The 19,222-nt window shown below is 47.5% G+C and overlaps 1 protein-coding gene across 5 annotated transcripts in view; it reads right to left on the reverse strand.

Annotated features, from left to right (window-relative positions):
- Window positions 1-1,016: 1,016 nt before the first annotated feature.
- The window catches only part of LOC129694160 (di-N-acetylchitobiase-like), a 40,192-nt gene continuing 21,986 nt past the window's right edge, over window positions 1,017-19,222 (reverse strand). For 2 of the 5 annotated variants that reach the window (XM_055630878.1, XM_055630876.1), the window contains 6 exons: window positions 16,355-16,493; window positions 14,127-14,335; window positions 12,063-12,234; window positions 11,889-11,986; window positions 3,151-3,288; window positions 1,017-1,622 (listed from right to left, as the gene is read on the reverse strand). In XM_055630878.1, the coding sequence (XP_055486853.1) occupies window positions 1,437-1,622; window positions 3,151-3,288; window positions 11,889-11,986; window positions 12,063-12,234; window positions 14,127-14,324 (792 nt within the window). In that variant the 5' untranslated portion in view covers window positions 14,325-14,335; window positions 16,355-16,493 and the 3' untranslated portion in view covers window positions 1,017-1,436. The remainder of the gene's footprint in view (window positions 1,623-3,150; window positions 3,289-11,888; window positions 11,987-12,062; window positions 12,235-14,126; window positions 14,336-16,354; window positions 16,494-19,222) is intronic. The other 3 variants (XM_055630877.1, XM_055630880.1, XM_055630879.1) reach the window with 3 other exon arrangements.

Raw genomic sequence — 19,222 nt, forward strand, 5'->3', positions numbered from 1 at the left:
ATGGGGGGAGAGGAAGCAAGAGGAGCTACAGGATATCAAGAAGACCCCAGTGAGAGCCTCATCCATAATGGGAGAGGGCAGCCACCGTATCCGAAATAATAAGGACATCTCCGGTGATCTAGTATGGATAACCTCATCGTGGGCGCAGATGCGGCATAGATGGAGGAATTGAGAGTAAGGGATAGAGTCTTTACAGGAAGCAGGGTAGGAAGAAGTGTAGTCTAGATAGCTGTGGGAGTCAGTGTGTTTGTAATAGATGTTGGTCAATAGTCTGTCTCCTGTGATGGAGACGGTGAGATCCAGAAACGGTAGGGAGATTTTGGAGATGGTCCATGTGAATTTGAGTGCATATTCCTGTGTTGTATTGTTCTCCGTTTTATATTCAAATTAATTAGGAATTGGAGAACGTGAAGAAGAATGAGACCGATACATCTGAGTCCAAATAATTGATTGAAGCAATAATTTGTGGATGCTGGAAATTCCAAGCAAAAGCATAAAATGCTGGAATTACTCAGCAGATCAGACAGCGTTAGTGAGGGGAGAAACTGAGTTCATGTTTCAAATTAAACATCCTTCATTGCAATTGGAAAATGAGGAGATGAGCTTGCGAAGTTGCAGAGAGTGATGCGTGGAGGCTCAAAGGTTTTGAGCTATAATCTTTGATCAAAACACAAAATTGTGAAGTAGCTCAGCTGGTCAGGCAGCATCTGTGGAGGGAATTGATAGATGATGTTTTAGATTGGGATCCTTCTTCAAACTGATTGGGGAAGAGAGATGAAAGCTGGAAAAATGATGGGTGGGATATGGAAACAAGTAAGTGCATACACTTTATAAAGTTTTGTATATTGTCACGTGTACCGTGGTGCAATGAAAAGCTTTTGGTGTGCTAACCAGACAGTGGAAAGACAACACATATGCTGATTTACTAAGGAAAGGTACAAAATGCTCAAATAACTCAGTGGGTCAGGCAGCATCCCTGGAGGACATGGATAGGCGATGATTTCGGGTTGAGATCTTTCTTCAGACTGATTGTGATGGGTGGAATAGGGGGACATGGAAGCAACTTGGAAGAGAAAAGAGGGCAGGACAAAGCCTGGCAAGTGATAGGTGGATACAGGTGAGGCAGGTTTGATTGGTGAGCCTAGGCCACAACACAGTCAAAGAGCAGGGGAGCTGCAGGAATCACAGAGGGGGATGGGAGAGAGAGAGGGTCCCACTGTTCTCCTGCTCGCCCACCATGTTCCATCCATGTGCAAATTCATTGCTACCTCTCTTTGTATTTTGCTACAATTTATTGGATAAAACGTTAATCTGTTTTCCAGATAAATATTTAGTTCACTTCTGACACTAGAAAGTAGCTAATTATTGTTCTGTTTCCTTGGAAAGCTAAGCGATAGATTATACAGAGATTAAATGTTTTGAGCACAGGATGATCTTCATGGAGGACAGAGGGCATTCCACATTTCCTCAGCGTGTAACATTGCCCAGGCGGTTCTACTGTGGTCCACGTCAGTTAGTTGCATCACACCAATGCCACCGAGTTTGAACCTCTTCAAGAGAGTTGACTTCATTGAAATGCTCTCTGGATCGTCATACCAGATCTGGTGGTAGGATTTACCATCCTGTCGTAAAACCAGGGTGAGTTACACAGATAGAAGACAAGGTTAGGTCCACACAATGCTGAAAACGGTTCACCACATCTGTCTGGACGGCACATTCGTCAACACAGAACACGGAACAGTACAGCACAGAAACTGTAGACCCAATGCTGGTGTCTGAAGAAGGGTCTCGACCCGAAACATCACCTTCCCATGTTCTCCAGAGATGCTGCCTGACCCACTGCGTACAAAATCTTTGGTCCCAGATGATCAATTTTGCACAATTTTCCTCTTAAGTGGGACTTCTTCAAATGCTTTTTAAATATTCTAAATACTGAGTAGCCAATCGTTCTCTTATATATATCAGGAGAGAATTTTGTATTTACATAGAAACATAAACATAGAAAATAGGTGCAGGAGTAGGCCATTCGGCCCTTCGAGCCAGCACCACCATTCTGCTGATCATCCAAAATCAGTACCCCATTCCTGCTTACTTCCCATACCCCTTGATTCCGTTGGCCCGAAGAGCTAAATCTAACTCTCTCTTGAAAGTATCCAGTGAATTGGCCTCCACTGCGGCAGAGAATTCCAGAAATTCACATCTCTGGTTGAAAAAATGTTGTCATCTCAGTCCTAAATTGCCTGCCCCTTTATTGTTAACCTCTGAGACCTTTCATCTTTGTCTTTCCCCAGAGATATTTTTAGCCTTATGTTCCCTGCTATATACAAAACCGATCTCCCATTTGTTCAACAAATTGATGCAATAAAAGTTACTACGCCCTGATCAGTTTTATTGCTCTCTTGACTCTTTTACACTTAGCTTAGTTTACAACCCCCAATGTTTAGCTATGTTGTGGAACATAAGCACCATGATAAATCTATATATTGTCTCACCAGCATCCTTAACTTCCCAAGGTTGCCCGTTTTTCTCATCATGCTACCCTAGTACGTAAACTCTTGGGTTGAACAGATTACATACTACTCATCTTTGTGAGGCCGCAATTATCGCTGCACCACTGTGTCACCCCTGTGCCGATGAGTTAAAAGACAAAGGAGTGAAAATGTGGATCATTTTTGTCCATCGGGGAGGGCAGAGTTGGTGTAAATTCTCTTCTTTAATCTCAAGACAATCTTTGAGTCTGCATTTGATTAACACAGCACTTCATAAAATGTTTAAGAAGGAACTGCAGATAGGCAGTCAAAAATGCTGGAGAAACTCAACGGGTGAGGCAGCATCTATGGAGCGAAGGAAATAGGCAACGTTTCGGGTCGAAACCCTTCTTCAGAAACGTTGCCTAGTTCCTTCACTCCATAGATGCTGCCTCACCCACTGAGTTTTTCCAGCATTTTTGTCTAATCAGATAATGTGATTAGATTCAAGATGAGGTGCATTCACTCCCAGATTCTTGTCAGTTCTTAATCTCCACCCTGTTTCCACCGTACAGATCCAATGCTCCGAGCTTTGCACAATCCCTTACACAGAACTGATTCAATCTTAAAGATGGAAATATTTGCATTGTCTGACTCACAAGCTGCCTATGTACGAGCTTACCATGTAGACAGCATATGGGGCACTCTGGTCATCGTTCCACACCTTTCCAGTCATTGATCTTGGCAGGTGTTGTATAATTGTTTTATACGGGATCAATTTTTTTACTGGATGACTACAGTTCAATTCACACACACCATCCTGAGATATAAAAACATATATGTGATGTGTACATGTAAATAAAGTTAGTTCAGCAGTTTAGTTTAGTTTATTATCGTCACTTACCGAGGTACAGAGAAAAGCTTTTGTTTGCATGCTTTCCCAGTCAAAGAAAAGACTACACATGATTATAATCAAATCGTCCACAGTGCATAGATATAGGATACAGTCTGCAAGATTTAGTGCAGTCGAGTAAAGATAATTCAACGATCTTCAATGAGATAGATCGGAGTTCAAGACGCTCTCCAGCTGGTGTGAGATATCCACCAGAGAGAGGATAGTTCAGTTGCTTGATAACAGCTGGGAAGAAACTGTCTTTTGGTGTGGCATGGTGGTGCAGCAGTAGAGCTGCTGCCTCACAGTGCCAGAGACCCGGGCTCAGTCCTGACTACGGGTGCTGTCTTTACGGAGTTTGTACATTCTTCCTGTGCTACGTGTGTTTTCTCCGAGTGCTCTGGTTTCCTACCACATTCTAAAAGCAATCTTGTTGGTTTATTGGCTTCTGTAAATTGTCCCTGGCGTGAAGGGAGTGGATGAGAAAGTGGGATCACATCATGGATTATCAACATCATGGATGGTGAGGGCAAACTGTAGCGTGGAAAGGCTCAACGTCATCACAAGTTATCAAAGTAATCAATATGCAGCAGAAGTACTGGGTTGTTCCAAATACAACGAGCTGCCCTAATGCGACGATTTAAGTCGTCAAGTCACGAGAGTTTATTGTCATGTATCCCAGATATGACAATTAAACTCTTGCTTGCTGCAGCACAACAGAATATTGAAGGCATAATTACAGATCAGATCAGTTTGTCCATCTATATTACTAAAACTCTGTTCTTGACCGGATTTGGCGATCTGTGCTGCGATTTCCGAGAGAACGCCGCCACCTACGGCCGTCATATGAAAATATGGTTATGGTTATTTTGAAGGAAAAAAGCACTGCCTGCAAATGGTTGTTTGGGGGGTTTGGGTTGAAGTAACCCCCACTCCTCCTCTCCCCCCCTTCTCCTCTCCCCCCTTCTCCTCTCCCCCCCCCCTTCTCCTCTCCCCCCCTTCTCCTCTCCCCCCCTCTCCTCTACCTCCCTCTCCTCTCTCCCCCACCTCTCTTCATTGGATGTCTGAGTTCAAAGGCTCTGTCTATCTCTCCTCTCTCTCCTCCCTTCTCCTCTCCTCTCCTCTCCTCTCCTCTCATCCCCTGCCCTCCCCCCTCCTCTCCTCTCCCCTCCCCTCCTCTCCCCTCCTCTCTCCCCCCCTCTCCCCCCCCCCCTCCTCTCTCCTTTCCTCCCCCCCCTCTCCTCCCCCCCCTCTCCTCTCTTCCCCCTCCTCTTCCCCTCTCTTCTTCCCTCTCCTCTCTTCCCCCCCCCCCTCCTTCCCCCCCTCCTCCCTCTTCCCCCCCCCCCTCCCCTCCCCTCTCCTCTCCCCCCCCCCCTCCTCCCCCCCCCCCCCCCCCTCCTCTCTTCCCCCCCCCCTCCTCTCTTCCCCCCCTCCTCCCTCTCTTCCCCCCTCCTCTCTCTTCCCCCCTTCTCTCTCCCCCCCTCCTCTCTCCCCCCCTCTCTCTCCCCCCCCCCCTCCTCTCTCCCCCCTCCTCTCTCCCCTCCTCCTCTCCTCCCCCTCCCTCTCTCTCCCCCCCCCTCCTCCTCCCACCCTCTCCCCTCTCCTTCCCCCCTCTCCTTTCTTCCCCCCCCTCTCCTCTCTTCCCCCCCCCCTCCTCTCCTCTCTTCCCCCCTCTCCTCTCTTCCCCCCCTCTCCTCTCCCCCCCTCTCTTTCCCTCCCCCCCCTCTCCCTGCTCCCCTCACACTACCCCCTCTCCTCTCCTCTCCCCCCCCCCCCCTCTCTCCTCCCCCTCTCTCCTTCCCCCCGCTTTCCTCTACCTTCCTCTCCTCTCTCCCCCTCCTCTCTTCAGTGGATGTGGTGTGCATGGACTTTAGTAAGTCATTTGACAAGGTTCCGAATGGTTGACAGATCCAAAGGAGCAAATTAATAATATTAATATAATATCAAGGGGGGTAATTAGCGTGAGTGAGTGAATGCCGCATCCCCCCCCACAACTGCACGTTGGGGAACAGACCCAACGGGCTTGCACTTGTGTTTAAGAGGGAACTGCAGATGCTGGAGAATCGAAAGTTACACAAAAAAGCTGGAGAAACTCAGCGGGTGCAGCAGCATCTATGGAGCGAAGGAAATAGGCAACGTTTCGGGCCGAAACTGTTCTTCAGACTGATCGGGGGCGGGGGTGGGTGGGGACAAGAAAGGGACAAGAAAGCTTGCACTTGGTCTAGTATACCATAGAATATAAATATATACACACATAACGTGACAAGACGGGAACTAATTGCATCTCCATAACATCGGTAGCCTGGTTTCTTAAAATAAAAACAAGATTGTTGATAATAACAAAGCCAATTAGAAGCAGAGACTTTTTCGACTAATTTAAAGACTTGCCAATTTGCCAAGACCTGTTTTAAATAATGAATAAAGATGAAGATGAGGGCAGAGCTATGCCAGAAGAGCCACGTGGTGGTGAAGAAAGACAAAGAGAACTTGAAGTAAGAGATATATATTTGTACAGGGTCTCACCTGGGCCCTGTACAAATGCAGTAGGACCTCTTTGCTCCTGGAGATGGTTTATGCATGCAACCTATAATGTAGCTACCTCATCACCATTAACACGCCTCTCACATCAGTATAACTATGATCTCCTCCCTTCTCTTCCTCCCATTTGGTCCTGGTACGCTTGAAGGCTGGGTGCAGCCAGTACTGGGACGTGTGTGCCATGTGCTATATTAAAGACTAGACTCCTTTACATGGTGTCAGATAGTTAGTTAGACTCGCATTTCCCGTTTACCGGTTTTATTTTATATTTTGCCCGGTATTCCTTATCAGTTCTGATGGCCTCCTCGTGCAGGAAACCCTCTCCCCTTGTCTTTGATGCGGACATTGCGGAGCGATGGACTACGTTTGTGATGGACTACACTCACTTCGTCAATATTGCGCACAGAAATGACCCTGCTGCGGTCCGTGCCTCCCTCCTGCTTAATCTAGCAGGTACCGATGCCATGAAGAGAGCTCGAGCTTTCGTTTATGATCCCGAGGTCCTGGATGTCAATGGCCAGATCGCCGTGCCAGCTGAATCCGCCGACGACCCGGTATGTCTTTTACGTAAATTTGCCGAGATTTGCGACCTGCCCTCCAACCGCATATTGGAGGGGTCCAGGTTCTTCACGCGGAAGCAACAGCCAGAAGAGCCTGTCGAGTGTTTCATCGCTGACCTGCGCTATCTAGCTCAGCGGTGCCGTTTCGAAAATATGTGTGACCAGCTCACCAGGGACATTCTAGTTACTGGCATGTCAGACCAGAAGTTACGTGCTGATTTGCTGCAACGACCTGACCTGACACTGACTCAGGCAATGCATGCGTGTCGCATCGCTGAGGTGGTAACCCCTACACATGGGGTGAGGGGATCTGACAGCCGCGCTGTCAATCTGACTGGTGTTACTGGGCCACGACGTTCGCAGGACAGTTCCCGCCCTACACCGCGACCCGCCCGTCCATCTCGGGACCCGCGGGCACCCAAGAGTCCCAATTGTAACTATGCCCACCCCGCTCAGTCTCAGTGCCCGGCTTTCGGAAAATCCTGCAATTTCTGTAAGAAATTAAATCATTTTGCTGCCGCATGCCGTTCCCGTGGGAAAGTTCCACCAGCTACTAGGCAAATCCTAAACAACCTTCAGCAACTTGATAGTGAAATGGACTCTCAGTTTACTACAGACACTGCCCACGACTCGGCGATCGAATATTCCATGGGAGAGTCAAGTGTTTACACTCTCCTTCACAGCCACTCTAGCTTCCCTGATCCTTCTGTGCTCATTACGGTGAATAACAAGTCATTCTCTGCGACGCTGGATACGGGTGCAAAAGTGAATGTTATGTCAACATCACTGTTCAACAAGATAAGAAATAATGAGCTGTTGACTGCCGATCGCTCTGTTTTGCGTGCTTATGGGGGAGAGGAACTAACACCTGTGGGGAAGGCCACTTTCCACTGTGTGCTGCAGAAATCATCCTGTGACCTGTCGTTCTTTATTCTGGATTGCGACTGTGTCACCTTGCTGAGCAACCAGACCTACCAGGATCTCGGTCTGGTGTCTTTCGACCGGACAGTGCACGAGGTTCAAGCTGTGATGGATCCGCTATCCGAGTATCCAGACCTTTTTGACGGTAAGCTGGGGAAGCTGCCGCTAGTGTACAAGATTGCAACTGACCCCTCCGTGATGCCTGTCATTCGCCCGCCGCACAGAGTGTCATTCGCCATGAAGGACAAGGTAGAGGCTATGCTAAAGGACATGGTTGATATGGGTGTTCTGGCGTCAGTCAGCGAGCCCACCGAGTGGGTCTCCACTATGGTCGCCACAATGAAGAAAGGAAAGAATGAGATACGGGTGTGCATCAACCCCAAGGACTTGAACTTGGCTATCAAGCGTTCCCACTACCCAATGCGGACCGTTGAAGACGTCGCCGCCCAAGTCGGGCAAGCAACGGTGTTTTCTGTCCTCGACGCCAGGAGCTCATTTTGGCAAATACCCTTGGACAAACGCTCCTCTGACTTAACAACCTTCGGTACACCCTTCGGCAGGTTTAAATTTTTGCGGATGCCGTTCGGCATCAACTCCGCTAGTGAGGTATTCCAGCGCTCCATGGAGCAACTGTTTGCAGGTCTGCCCTGTGCGATTATTGTGGACGACATTCTGGTCTACGGCAGAGATGTGGCTGAGCATGACCGCAACCTCCGCAGAATCCTGGACCGCGCCAGGCAGGTAAATCTCAAGCTGAACCCGTCCAAATGCCGTTTCCGTGTACCTGAGGTCCCGTACGTTGGCCACATTTTCACGGCCAAAGGGTTGAAGCCCGACCCGCAAAAGACGAGCGCCATCTCTGAACTGCCTGCCCCCACTGATATTGCCGGTCTACAGCGCTTCCTGGGCATGCTCAACTACCTGGGAAAATTCATTCCCGACCTCAGCGAGTTGAGCGCACCCCTGAGACAGCTTACTAAAAAAGACATTGCCTGGTCCTGGTTCCCACACCACCAGCAGGCCTTCGACCTGTTGAAGAAAAAGCTGATCAGCACACCCACTCTGAGGTTCTTCGATTTAAAGCGTCCGGTGGTGGTGACGTGTGACGCCTCACGTTTTGGTCTGGGTGCTGCTTGTCTGCAGCCGCACGATAATGGTTCTCTACAGCCGGTCTCCTATGCCTCTAGGACCATGACGGACACGGAGCAGCGCTACGCGCAGATTGAGAAGGAGCTGCTGGCAGTTGTGTTCGCTTGGTCAAAATTTCGAGACTTCCTTTTTGGCAACAGTTTCACTGTCGAGACAGATCACCAACCTCTGGTGACGATCCTAAACAAACCTATCCACGTTGCTCCCGCAAGGCTGCAGCGGATGATGCTGCAGCTGCAGCGCTTTGACTTTAAAATCGTCTACAAAAGGGGCACCGAGATGCATGTGGCTGATGCTCTGTCCCGGGCCCCCCGGACCTCACGCGACCAGCACCTCTTCGAACAGGATGACCTACAGGTGCTGAACGTGAATTTCGTCCCTTCCAAGCAGCTCCAATGCCTGGCTGCGCACACCGCCGACGACCCCGATCTTCAACAGCTTGCCGCTGTCATCAGGCGTGTATGGCCTGTTAGACGCACCTCTTTACCTGCTGGCGTTCACCCCTTCTTCCTGGTTCGTGATGAGCTAGTGCTCATCGATGGCATTATCATCAAAGGCCACAAAGTTGTCGTCCCTGCCTCCCTCTACGACCTGTACTTCAATGCTGCCCACATGGGGCATCCGGGGGCTGACGCCACTGTCTCGCATGCCCAGGAACAGTACTATTGGCCTGGCATGGCGAAGTACATCAAGGCCAGAGTGGCCTCCTGCCCGGACTGCAATTCTCTTGCCCCGCATCAGCAGCGTCAGCCGCTGCTACAACAGCCTGCCCCTGACATGCCATGGTCCTCGCTGGCTGCCGACATTTTTGAATGGCGTGGAAAACAGTACCTCGTTTTGGTGGATTCTTACTCTAATTGGTTCGAGGTGGACCTTCTCCCTGCCATCACCTCGGAGATGGTCATCAGCAAGCTCCGCCGCCACTTCGCCACTTTTGGATCCCCTGTCCGGCTACAGACTGACAACGGCCGCTAGTTCACCAGCGCCGAGTTCAAAGCCTTCACTACAAAGTGGAACATCGATCACTACACCAGCAGTCCAGAGTACCCGCAGAACAATGGCCTGGCTGAGCGCGCTGTGCGCAGTGCAAAGCACCTTCTTGAACAGTCCTATCTCTCTAATGGTGATTTCTACCAGGGGTTGCTGAACCTTCGGAACATATCCAGGGACTGTACCATTAAATCGCCTGTCCAAAGGCTTATGTCCCGCGTTATTCGCCACCCCCGATGCCGATTGCCCAGCAAACTCTGGTGCCCAGGGTCCTGCAACCTTCTGCCGTCCAGCAGCGCATTGCTCAGAAGCACGAAATTCAACGCCACTCGCACGACAAGTCCAGCCGTCCTCTCTCCCCACTACTTCCTGGCCAGGTCGTCCGTTTGCAGACGTCTACCGGTTTCTCCAAGCTCGCTACCGTGGTGGGGGTCGACGATTCGCCGTGTTCCTACTTGGTGGACTATGAGGGCACTGTCTACCGGCGCAGCCGTCAGCACCTGTTGGGGGTCAGAGAGCCGAAACCTCCTCCTGCTGCTCCTTATTCTCCTCCGCCTGCGGTGCCCCCCGCCCGTAACGTACCCCTTGCCCGTAACATGCCCGTAACACTTCCAGTTCTCCGCTCTCCGGTCCGCTCTCCTCCTGCCCGTCTCTCTCTCTCTCCGCCTGCCGCCCGTTCCTCCCCTTCCCTCTCTCCTGGTTCTCCCGTTCCTGCCGGTTCCCCCTTGCAGCCGGGGTCCCCGCCGCCCTTCTCTTTCTCCCCTGCTCCTGTTCCCGGTCTGCCCTCTCTTCTTTCGGGTGGGGAGGGTGAGGGTGCTGTGCGCACCCGCTCGGGTCGGATCGTCAAACCTCCGGATCGCTACGGAGACTTTGCTTAGTTTTGCAGGTCCTGTATAATCAACCTGCTGTTCTTATAACTTTGTTTAAATTGTATGGGAAAGGATGTAGATGGTTTATGCATGCAACCTATAATGTAGCTACCTCATCACCATTAACACGCCCTCTCACATCAGTATAACTATGATCTCCTCCCTTCTCCTCCTCCCATTTGGTCCTGGTACGCTTGAAGGCTGGGTGCAGCCAGTACTGGGACGTGTGTGCCATGTGCTATATTAAAGACTTTAGTAAAGGTTATAGTGTGTCAGACTAGACTCCTTTACAGCTCCTAAACTCGAATCCTCTCGCAATGAATGCCAACATGCCACAGGCTTTCTGCACTGCCTGCTGTACCTGCATACTCACTTTCAGTGATTGATGTTCAAGGACGTCTGGGTCTCGTTGCATCTCCCTGTTTCCTAATCTGATACCATTCAAATATTGTATAAATCAGAGCATATAGAAGCTGGGATGTAATGTTAAAATTGTAGTTGATGTGGACAAGCTTTTCCCTTTGAGAATAGGGAAGATTCAAACAAGAGAACATGACTTCAGAATTAAGGGACAGAAGTTTAGGGGTAACATGAGGGGGAACTTCTTTACTCAGAGAGTGGTAGCGGTGTGGAATGAGCTTCCAGTGGAAGTGGTGGAGGCAGGTTCATTGGTATCATTTAAAAATAAATTAGATAAGCATATGGATGAGAAGGGAATGGAGGGTTATGGTATGAGTGCAGGCAAGTGGGACTAAGGGAAAATAATTGTTCGGCACGGACTTGTAGGGCCGAGATGGCCTGTTTCCGTGCTGTAATTGTTATATGGTAATATGGTTAAATAATAATCTACCTTGGTGTTCTAACCTCACATTTATCCACATTATACTGCATCAGCCATGCGTCTGCCCACTCATCCAACCTATCCAAGTCACCCTGCAACCTTATAAAATCCTCCTCGCAGCTCACACTGCCACCCAGCTTTGTGTCATCCGTAAACTTGGAGTTGATACATTTAATTATGTTATTTAAATCGTGAATATATATTGTAAATAACAGGGGTCCCAGCACTGTGCCTTGCCGCACCTCATTAGTCACTGCCTGCCTTTCTGAAAAAAGACCCGTTAATTCCTCTTTGTTTCCTGTCTGTCAACCAGTTCTCTATCCATGTCGATACCCTCCCCCCAATACCATGTGCTCTAATTTTGAACATTAATCTTGTGTGGGACTGTATTAAAAGCTTTTTAAAAGTCCAGATACACCACATTCACTGGCTCCCCCTTATCCATTCTAATTATTACATTCTCAAAAAATTCCAAAAGATTAGTCAAGCATGATTTCCCATTCATAAACCAATGCTGACTTTACCAAATCCTGTCACTGCTTTCCAAATGTTCTGTTATTACATCTTTAATAATTGAAAAGGTCTGTAAACATGTCAACAATCAAATAAGGGGCAAATTCTCATTGAAAGTGGTGAGGACGGACAAGACCTACACCCTACCTGAGGGATACGCTTGCAAGTGTAGTCATAACCATACCATGGAACGCCCATCACAAGCTTCCTGGATTCAATGCCCAGTTTGATGTAGTCAGAGAGACCTGAAAGGACAGATTGGTGAGGTTGGGTCCCAGTTATTTCAGTGATACGCGGCCATTAATGTGTCATCAGACGTACCTGCAAACACATCATGGTAAGACGAAATTGACTTTGCAACACATGTTTCCTTCATGCCTTTGTGAATGTTAAAGGATTCAACAAATAACAAGTCAATAACAGATGAAATCGCCAAAAAGTCAAAGCATCTTTCATTCTTGCAGCTCGGAGTCCAAGGCACATTAATGGTGATCTAGAGAGCAAGAGAAACAAGAATCCAATTGCACGTTGTCATTTACATTGGCTCCCATCACTGTTAAATGCTTAGTTTGGAGATGCAACATGGAAACAGGCCCTTCGGTCCAACGAGTCAATGCTGACCATCGACACTAGTTTAGTTTAGTTTATTATTATCGTGTGTAGTGAGGTACAGCAAAACGTTTTTCTATTGCTCACTATCCATTCAACGAAAAGACTATACGTGATTACATGTATTATTGCAACATTTAAGAAACATTTAGAATGGTAAATGGATTGGGTAGGTTTAGAGGGGTATGTGCCTCACCCATACCCCCAACTCACCCGTATGTATACACCTATCACTTGCAGACAGGTGGAACTAGTGTAGATGGGGCAATAACACTTGCCGAATAGGAGAGGGGGGAAGAGGGTGTGATTGTGGTGATACTGGTTCTTGATTATGCTGGTGGCCTTGCTGAGGCAGCATGAAGTGAAGGTGGAGTCCATGGAAGGGAGGTTGATTTGCATGATGGTCTGTCTACATCCACAAATCTCTGGAATTTCTCATGGTCTTTGATTGACGCTGTTCCTGAAACCTGCTGTGATGCATTGTTATAAAATGTTTCTTATGGCGGTTCTGCAAAAGTTGGTGAGGGTTGTTGGGGACATGCCAAACCTCCGAAGCTTTCCAAGGAAGTAGAGGCGTAGGTGTGCATTCTTGGCCGTTGCTTGATTGTCTATGTTATCCCAGTTGTGCATCCACTCCTTACACATTAGGGGCAATTCACAGAGACCAATTAAACTACAAACCCGCACGTCTTTGGCATGTGGGAGGAAACTGGAGCGTCCGGAGGAAACCCATGCGGTTACTGGGAGAACGTGCAAACTCCACGCAGACAGCACCCGAGTTCAGGATGGAACCCAGGTCCCTGGTGCTGTGAGGCAGCAGCTCTACCAGCTGTGCCATTGTGCTGCCCTATATGGTTTTTAAATTAAATCCCTTCTCAGTATTGGTTAAGACGAGTAACTGAGCTGGTCAGGCAGCATCTCTTGTGATGTTTCTGGTCGGGACCCTTCTTCGGACTGATTGTTGAAGGGGCAAAGTTGGAAGAGAGGTCGGGGTGGAACAATGCAGGGAGATTGATACAGAAAAAGACACAAAGTGCTGAAGTAACTCAGCCGGTCAGGCAACATCTCTGTGGATAGGTGACGTTTCAGTTTGGGATCCTTCATCAGACAGGTTGGAGTGGGAGGAGGGGGTGGGAGAAAGCTGGAAAGGAGAGGTGGGGTTGGGACAAATCCTGGCATGTAAAAGGTGTATACATACAGGTGAGTTGGGGGGATGGGGGAGTGGGGTGATTAGTGGATGGATGGACAAAGGCCAGAGATGAAATGAGATAAGGTGAGATGCATGAATTGTGAGGCTAGAGGTAGGAATGTAGGTGGAAGGGGGCAAGAGGAATGGAGGGAAGGCTAGTGGGAGAAAGGGCACAGGGAAGAGAAAGAATATAGGTGGTAGTCGATTAATTCCTAAAATTGTATGTTCATACTATGGAGAGACAAAGAACTGTAGATGCTGGTTTATAAAAAAGGCACAAAGTTCTGCAGAAACTCAACAGGTCAGACAGCAATTCTGGAAAAAAAACGAAAGGTGACGTTTCAGGTCTGAACCCTTCCTGAACTCGAAACCTCACCTATCCATGTTCTCCATAGAATCTGCCTAACCCGCTGAGCTACTCCACCACTTTGAGTCTTTCAATGTTCATACCGTTGGATTGTAAGGTACCTGGACGGAATAGGAGCTGCTGTTTCTCCAGTTTGTAAACAAAAAAAAAAAATTGCCTCTTTTATGCAGTGAGCATCAATCATATTGGAACGCAAGGCTTGAGCCTTTGGCTTTTTTACCTTACTTCCAGGTAATGTTTTGTAAAATTTGGACGCAGTTTTGTTCACCATCCGGGTAAAATCATGATAATTCGTAGATCCTTTTTTTAATTTAGAACTGAAAAGCATATAAATTCCATCCAAGCTATATTTTTCAACACTCCATACTGCCATGAACAGATGTCTTTTCATCGTTGCGTCGTTTCTCAACTGACTCATTGTTATATCTACTGAAGAAAGGTAAAAGAAACATAGAGTTTAGACAGTTCTCAGGTCATAATGGGCATGTTACAAGGCACAATTGCAGGACAGAACAGACATTAACAACAAGGAAGGAGGATTTAGATGGAGTTTGCTCCTCAGCGTTGCTTTTTTTTAGGGTGTGGAAGGGAGGCTATGGTGGAGGCAGATAGGATCCTCGTGTCCTGACCTTGAATAAAGGAGACTTTAAAGGTGTGAGATGGGAATTGGCTAGGATAGACTGGCGAATTATACTTAACGGGATGTCAGTAGCGATGCAATGGTGAAGATTTAAAGACCACATGGATGAACTCCAGAATTGTTCATCCCTGTCTGGCGAAAAAAATAAAATGGGGAAGGCGGCTCGACTCTGGCTGAAGAGAGAGGTCAAGGATAGTGTAAAAGCCAAGGAAGAGACAGAAAATTGGCCAGAAGGAGCAGCAAACTAAAGGACTGGAAGAAATTTAGAACTCCACAGAGGAGAACAAAGGTGTAATTAAGAGGGGGGGGAAAGAGCATGAAAGAAATGAAAAGCATGAAAGCGGGGAATATAAAAACTGAGTGTAAAAGTTTCTTTAGGTAAGTAAAAAGGAAACAAATGGTGAAGACAAATGTAGGTCCCTTACAGTCAGAGACAGGTGAATTTATATTGGGAAACAAGGAAATGGCAGAGCCGTTAAACGAGTACTTTAGTTCTGCCTTCACTAAGGAAGACTCAAACAATCTGCCGGAAATACAAAGGGACCAAGGATTTAGTGGAAATGAGGAACTGAAGGGAATACTCATTAGTCAGAAAACGGTGTTAGGTAAACTGTTGGAACGGAAGAGATAAATCCCCAGGCCCTGGTCTGCGTCCCAGAGTAATCAAGGAGGTGGCCCGAGAAATAGTGGATGCATTGGTGATCATCTTCCAATATTTTCTCGACACTGGATCTGTTACTGTGGACTGGAGGGTAGCCAATGTAACTCCATATTTAAGAAAGGAGGGAGAGAGAAAATGGGGAATTATAGACCAGTTAGCCTAACATCGGTGGTGGGGAAGAGGCTGGAGTCGATTATTAAATATGTTATAGCAGCGCATTTGGAAAGCAGTAACGGGATCAGTCAAAGTCAGCATGGATTAATGAAGGGGAAGTCACGTTTGACTAATCTTTTGGAATTTGTTCAGGATGTACCAAGTAGAATGAATAAGGGAGAGCCTGGACTTTCAAAAAGCCTTTGACAAGGTCCCACACAAGAGATTAGTGTGCACAATTAGAGCAGATGGTATTGGGGGTAAGGTATTGACCTGAATAGAGAACTGGTTGGCCAATAGGAAGCAAAGAGTGGGAATTAACGGGTCCTTTTCAGAATGACTAGTGACTAGTGAGGTGCCGCATGGCTCAGTGCTGGGTCCCCAGTTGTTAACAATATACAGTAATGATTTAGACGAGGGAATTAAACGTAATATCTCTAAGTTTGCGGATGACACATAGCTGGGTGGCAGGGTGAGCTGCGAGGAAGAAGGGGTGTTGTGATCGGCAGATGGCCAAACAAACGGCGGAGATGAAAAACACAAAAAGTTAGATAAGATCGGAACAAGTGTGAATTGTGATGCCAAAGCAAGTAATATAGGTGGGAGGGTTGGGGGAAGAGAGAAATGTATGTGCAAACACGTGGGACATGGGGAAAAGAGAGGGGAGAGACTGGAGGGAAGAAGGTGGGGGAGGCTTGTGGATTTCTGTGTAGTCTTACTCTTGAAATGGAGGAAGCCAAGGCTAGAAAGGTCAGCATGGGAATGGGAAGACAAGTTAAAATAGTTAGCAACTGGGAGATCCAGTAGGCCTAGGGGGACCGAACGGAAGTGGTTGGTGAAATGGTCACCGAGTCCATGCTCGTAGCGCAGATGGTCGTACAAAGATGGAATAAAACGTACTGAGATGCCGACTAAATTCAGCTCTACACCGGTCTTAATTAACTCTTGGATCTTTGATGGTATTCTCTCAATCATCTGGGGTAAAATTAGTTACCTTTCAAGACAAGTCTAATGTTATGTGAATGGGCGATACAGTAGAACTTAGCTTCCACATCACCAGACACTACAATCGTTGTAATCTTCGACCACTGATATTGCGCCCAGTCGTGTTGATCAAGGTGAAATGCAAAGACCTGGAATAAAATTAGAATTGCCATCTAAATTAAGAAATACCAATTTCCTGCAATTATACAGAACTATCTGCTCTCAGACCCTGAAGAAAATTGAGGGGTGTTGATGGACAGATTTAGCCTGCAGATGATGTTGGTGGTACTTTTTGTTGCAATCCTGAATGGTAGAGTTGCTTCCTCACAGCATCAGATTCGTGGGTCGATCCTGACCTCAGGTGCTGTGATGGAAACATAAAAACATGGAAAATATGTACTGGAGTAGGCCATTCGGCACTTCGAGCCAGCATCGCTGTTCAATATTCTCACGGCAGATCATCCGAAATCAGGACACTATTCTGGCTTTTTCCGCATATTCCTTGATTCTTTTAACCCGAAGAGCTAAATCTAACTCTCTCTTGAAAAAATCCAGTGAATTGGCCTCCACTGAATGGGCCTCCACTGCCCTTCTGTGGCAGAGAATTCATCAGATTCTACAAGAAGTCCAGATAGGACCTTGGTAAGGCCATAAAAAAGGCAAAAAAGGACTTCTGCTCCAAACTGGAGGATGAGAGATGTTCGGCAGCTGTGGCGGGGCCTGAATGCAATCACCTCCTGCAAGGCGAAACCAGGAGATCGCTCGAATATCGGCGAAAATCACTGCCTGACGAGCTCAATGCGTTTTATGCACGCTTTGATAGGGAGAATACTGATGTGCCTTCCCGAGCCCCCATTCGCTGTGATGGAATTTCAGTCTCAGTCACAGAGGCTGACGTCAGGAAGTCCTTCAGAGGGGTGAACCCCCGAAAAGCGCCTGGACGTGATGGTATACCCAGTCGTGTTCTAAAAACCTGTGCGGACCAACTGGAGTTTTTACGGACATTTTCAACCTCTCACTTCTGAGCTCTGCTTTAAAAGGGCATCAATTATACCAGTGCCCAAGAAGAGTAAGGTGACGTGCCTCAATGACTATCGACCAGTGGCACTAACGCCGGTGGTGATGAAGTGCTTTGAGAGGCTGATCATGGAGCAAATCAACTCCTACCTCGAGAAAAACCTGGACCCACTGCAGTTCGCTTACCGCCACAACAGATCAACGGTGGATGCGATCTCCCTGGCCCTCCACTCCGCTCTGGACCACTTGGACAACAAAAACTCATATATCAGGCTGTTATTCATCGATTACAGCTAGGCATTTAACACAATCATCCCCTCCGTAGCCAGTCACAGTGCGAACTCCATCATCAAGTTCGCTGACGACACCACTGTTGTGGGACGTATCACTGATGGGAATGAGTCAGAGTATAGAAGAGAGATCGAGCAACTGCCCATATGGTGCCAGGGCAATAACCTGGCAGCAAAACCAAGGAACTGATTGTGGACTTTGGAAGGAGTAGGAGGGGGACTCACAGCCCCATTTATATCAACGGGTCGATGGTTGAAAGGGTCAAGAGCTTCAAATTCCTGGGCGTGCACATTTCTGAAGATCTTTCCTGGTCCGAGAACACGAATGCAATTATCAAGAAAGCTCATCAGCGCCTCTACTTCCTGAGAAGATTACGGAGAGTCGGTTTGTCAAGGAGGACTCTCTCTAACTTCTACAGGTGCACAGTCGAGAGCATGCTGACCAGTTGGATCATGGCTTGGTTCGGCAATTTGAACGCCCTGGAGAGGAAAAGACTACAAAAAGTAGTAAACACTGCCCAGTCCATCATCGGCTCTGACCTTCCTTCCATCAAGGGGATTTATCGCAGTCGCTGCCTCAAAAAGGCTGGCAGTATCATCAAAGACCCACACCATCCTGGCCACACACTGATCTCCCTGCTACCTTCAGGTAGAAGGTACAGGACCCTGAAGACTGCAGCAACCAGGTTCAGGAATAGCTACTTCCCCACAGCCATCAGGCTATTAAACCTGGCTCGGACAAAACTCTGATTATTAATAACCCATTATCTGTTATTTGCACTTCATCAGTTTTTTTATTCGTGTGTGTATATATATTATGGTATATGAACACACTTATCTGTTTTGTAGTAAATGTCTACTATGTTCTGTGTGCTGAAGCAAAGCAAGAATTTAATTGTCCTACACAGGGACACATGACAATAAACTCACTTGAACTTGAACTTGAGTCCCAATTCTCTAGCCGGCAACATTTTCCTCGTCTCAGTCCTAAATGGTCTACCCCTTATTCTTAAATTGTGACCTCTGGTTCTGGACTCCCCCAGTATCAGGAACATTTTTCTTGCATCTACTCTCTCCAATCCTTTAAGAATATATAATATGTTCCTACAAAATCTCCTCACCATTCTAAATTCCAGTGAATACAAGCCCAGGCAACCCATTCTTTCATCATATGTCAGTCCCGTCATCCCTGGAATTAACCTGATGAACCTATGCTGCACTCCCTCAATAGCAATAATATCCTGCCTCAAACTAGGAGACCAAAATTGCACACAATACTCCAGGTGCGGTCTCACCAGGACCCGGTACAAATTCAGTTGGGCCACCTTGCTCCTAAACTCAAATCGTCTCGCAATGAAGGCCAACATGCCATTAGCTTTACACCAGCTCTTTATGTCTAACTTCTGTACTATTCTATGTTTTATTTTCTAATTCTGTCCCTTTCAGAGCATCTCTGCTTCCATCTGAGATTAACTTACCACTGACATCTACTATGAGCCCACTAATTATTAATACGTACACATAGAAAATAGAAGAGTACAGCATAATAACAGGCCTTTCAACCACAAGAT

This window comes from Leucoraja erinacea, unplaced genomic scaffold, assembly GCF_028641065.1.
Source record: "Leucoraja erinacea ecotype New England unplaced genomic scaffold, Leri_hhj_1 Leri_561S, whole genome shotgun sequence".
Taxonomy (NCBI): domain Eukaryota; kingdom Metazoa; phylum Chordata; class Chondrichthyes; order Rajiformes; family Rajidae; genus Leucoraja; species Leucoraja erinaceus.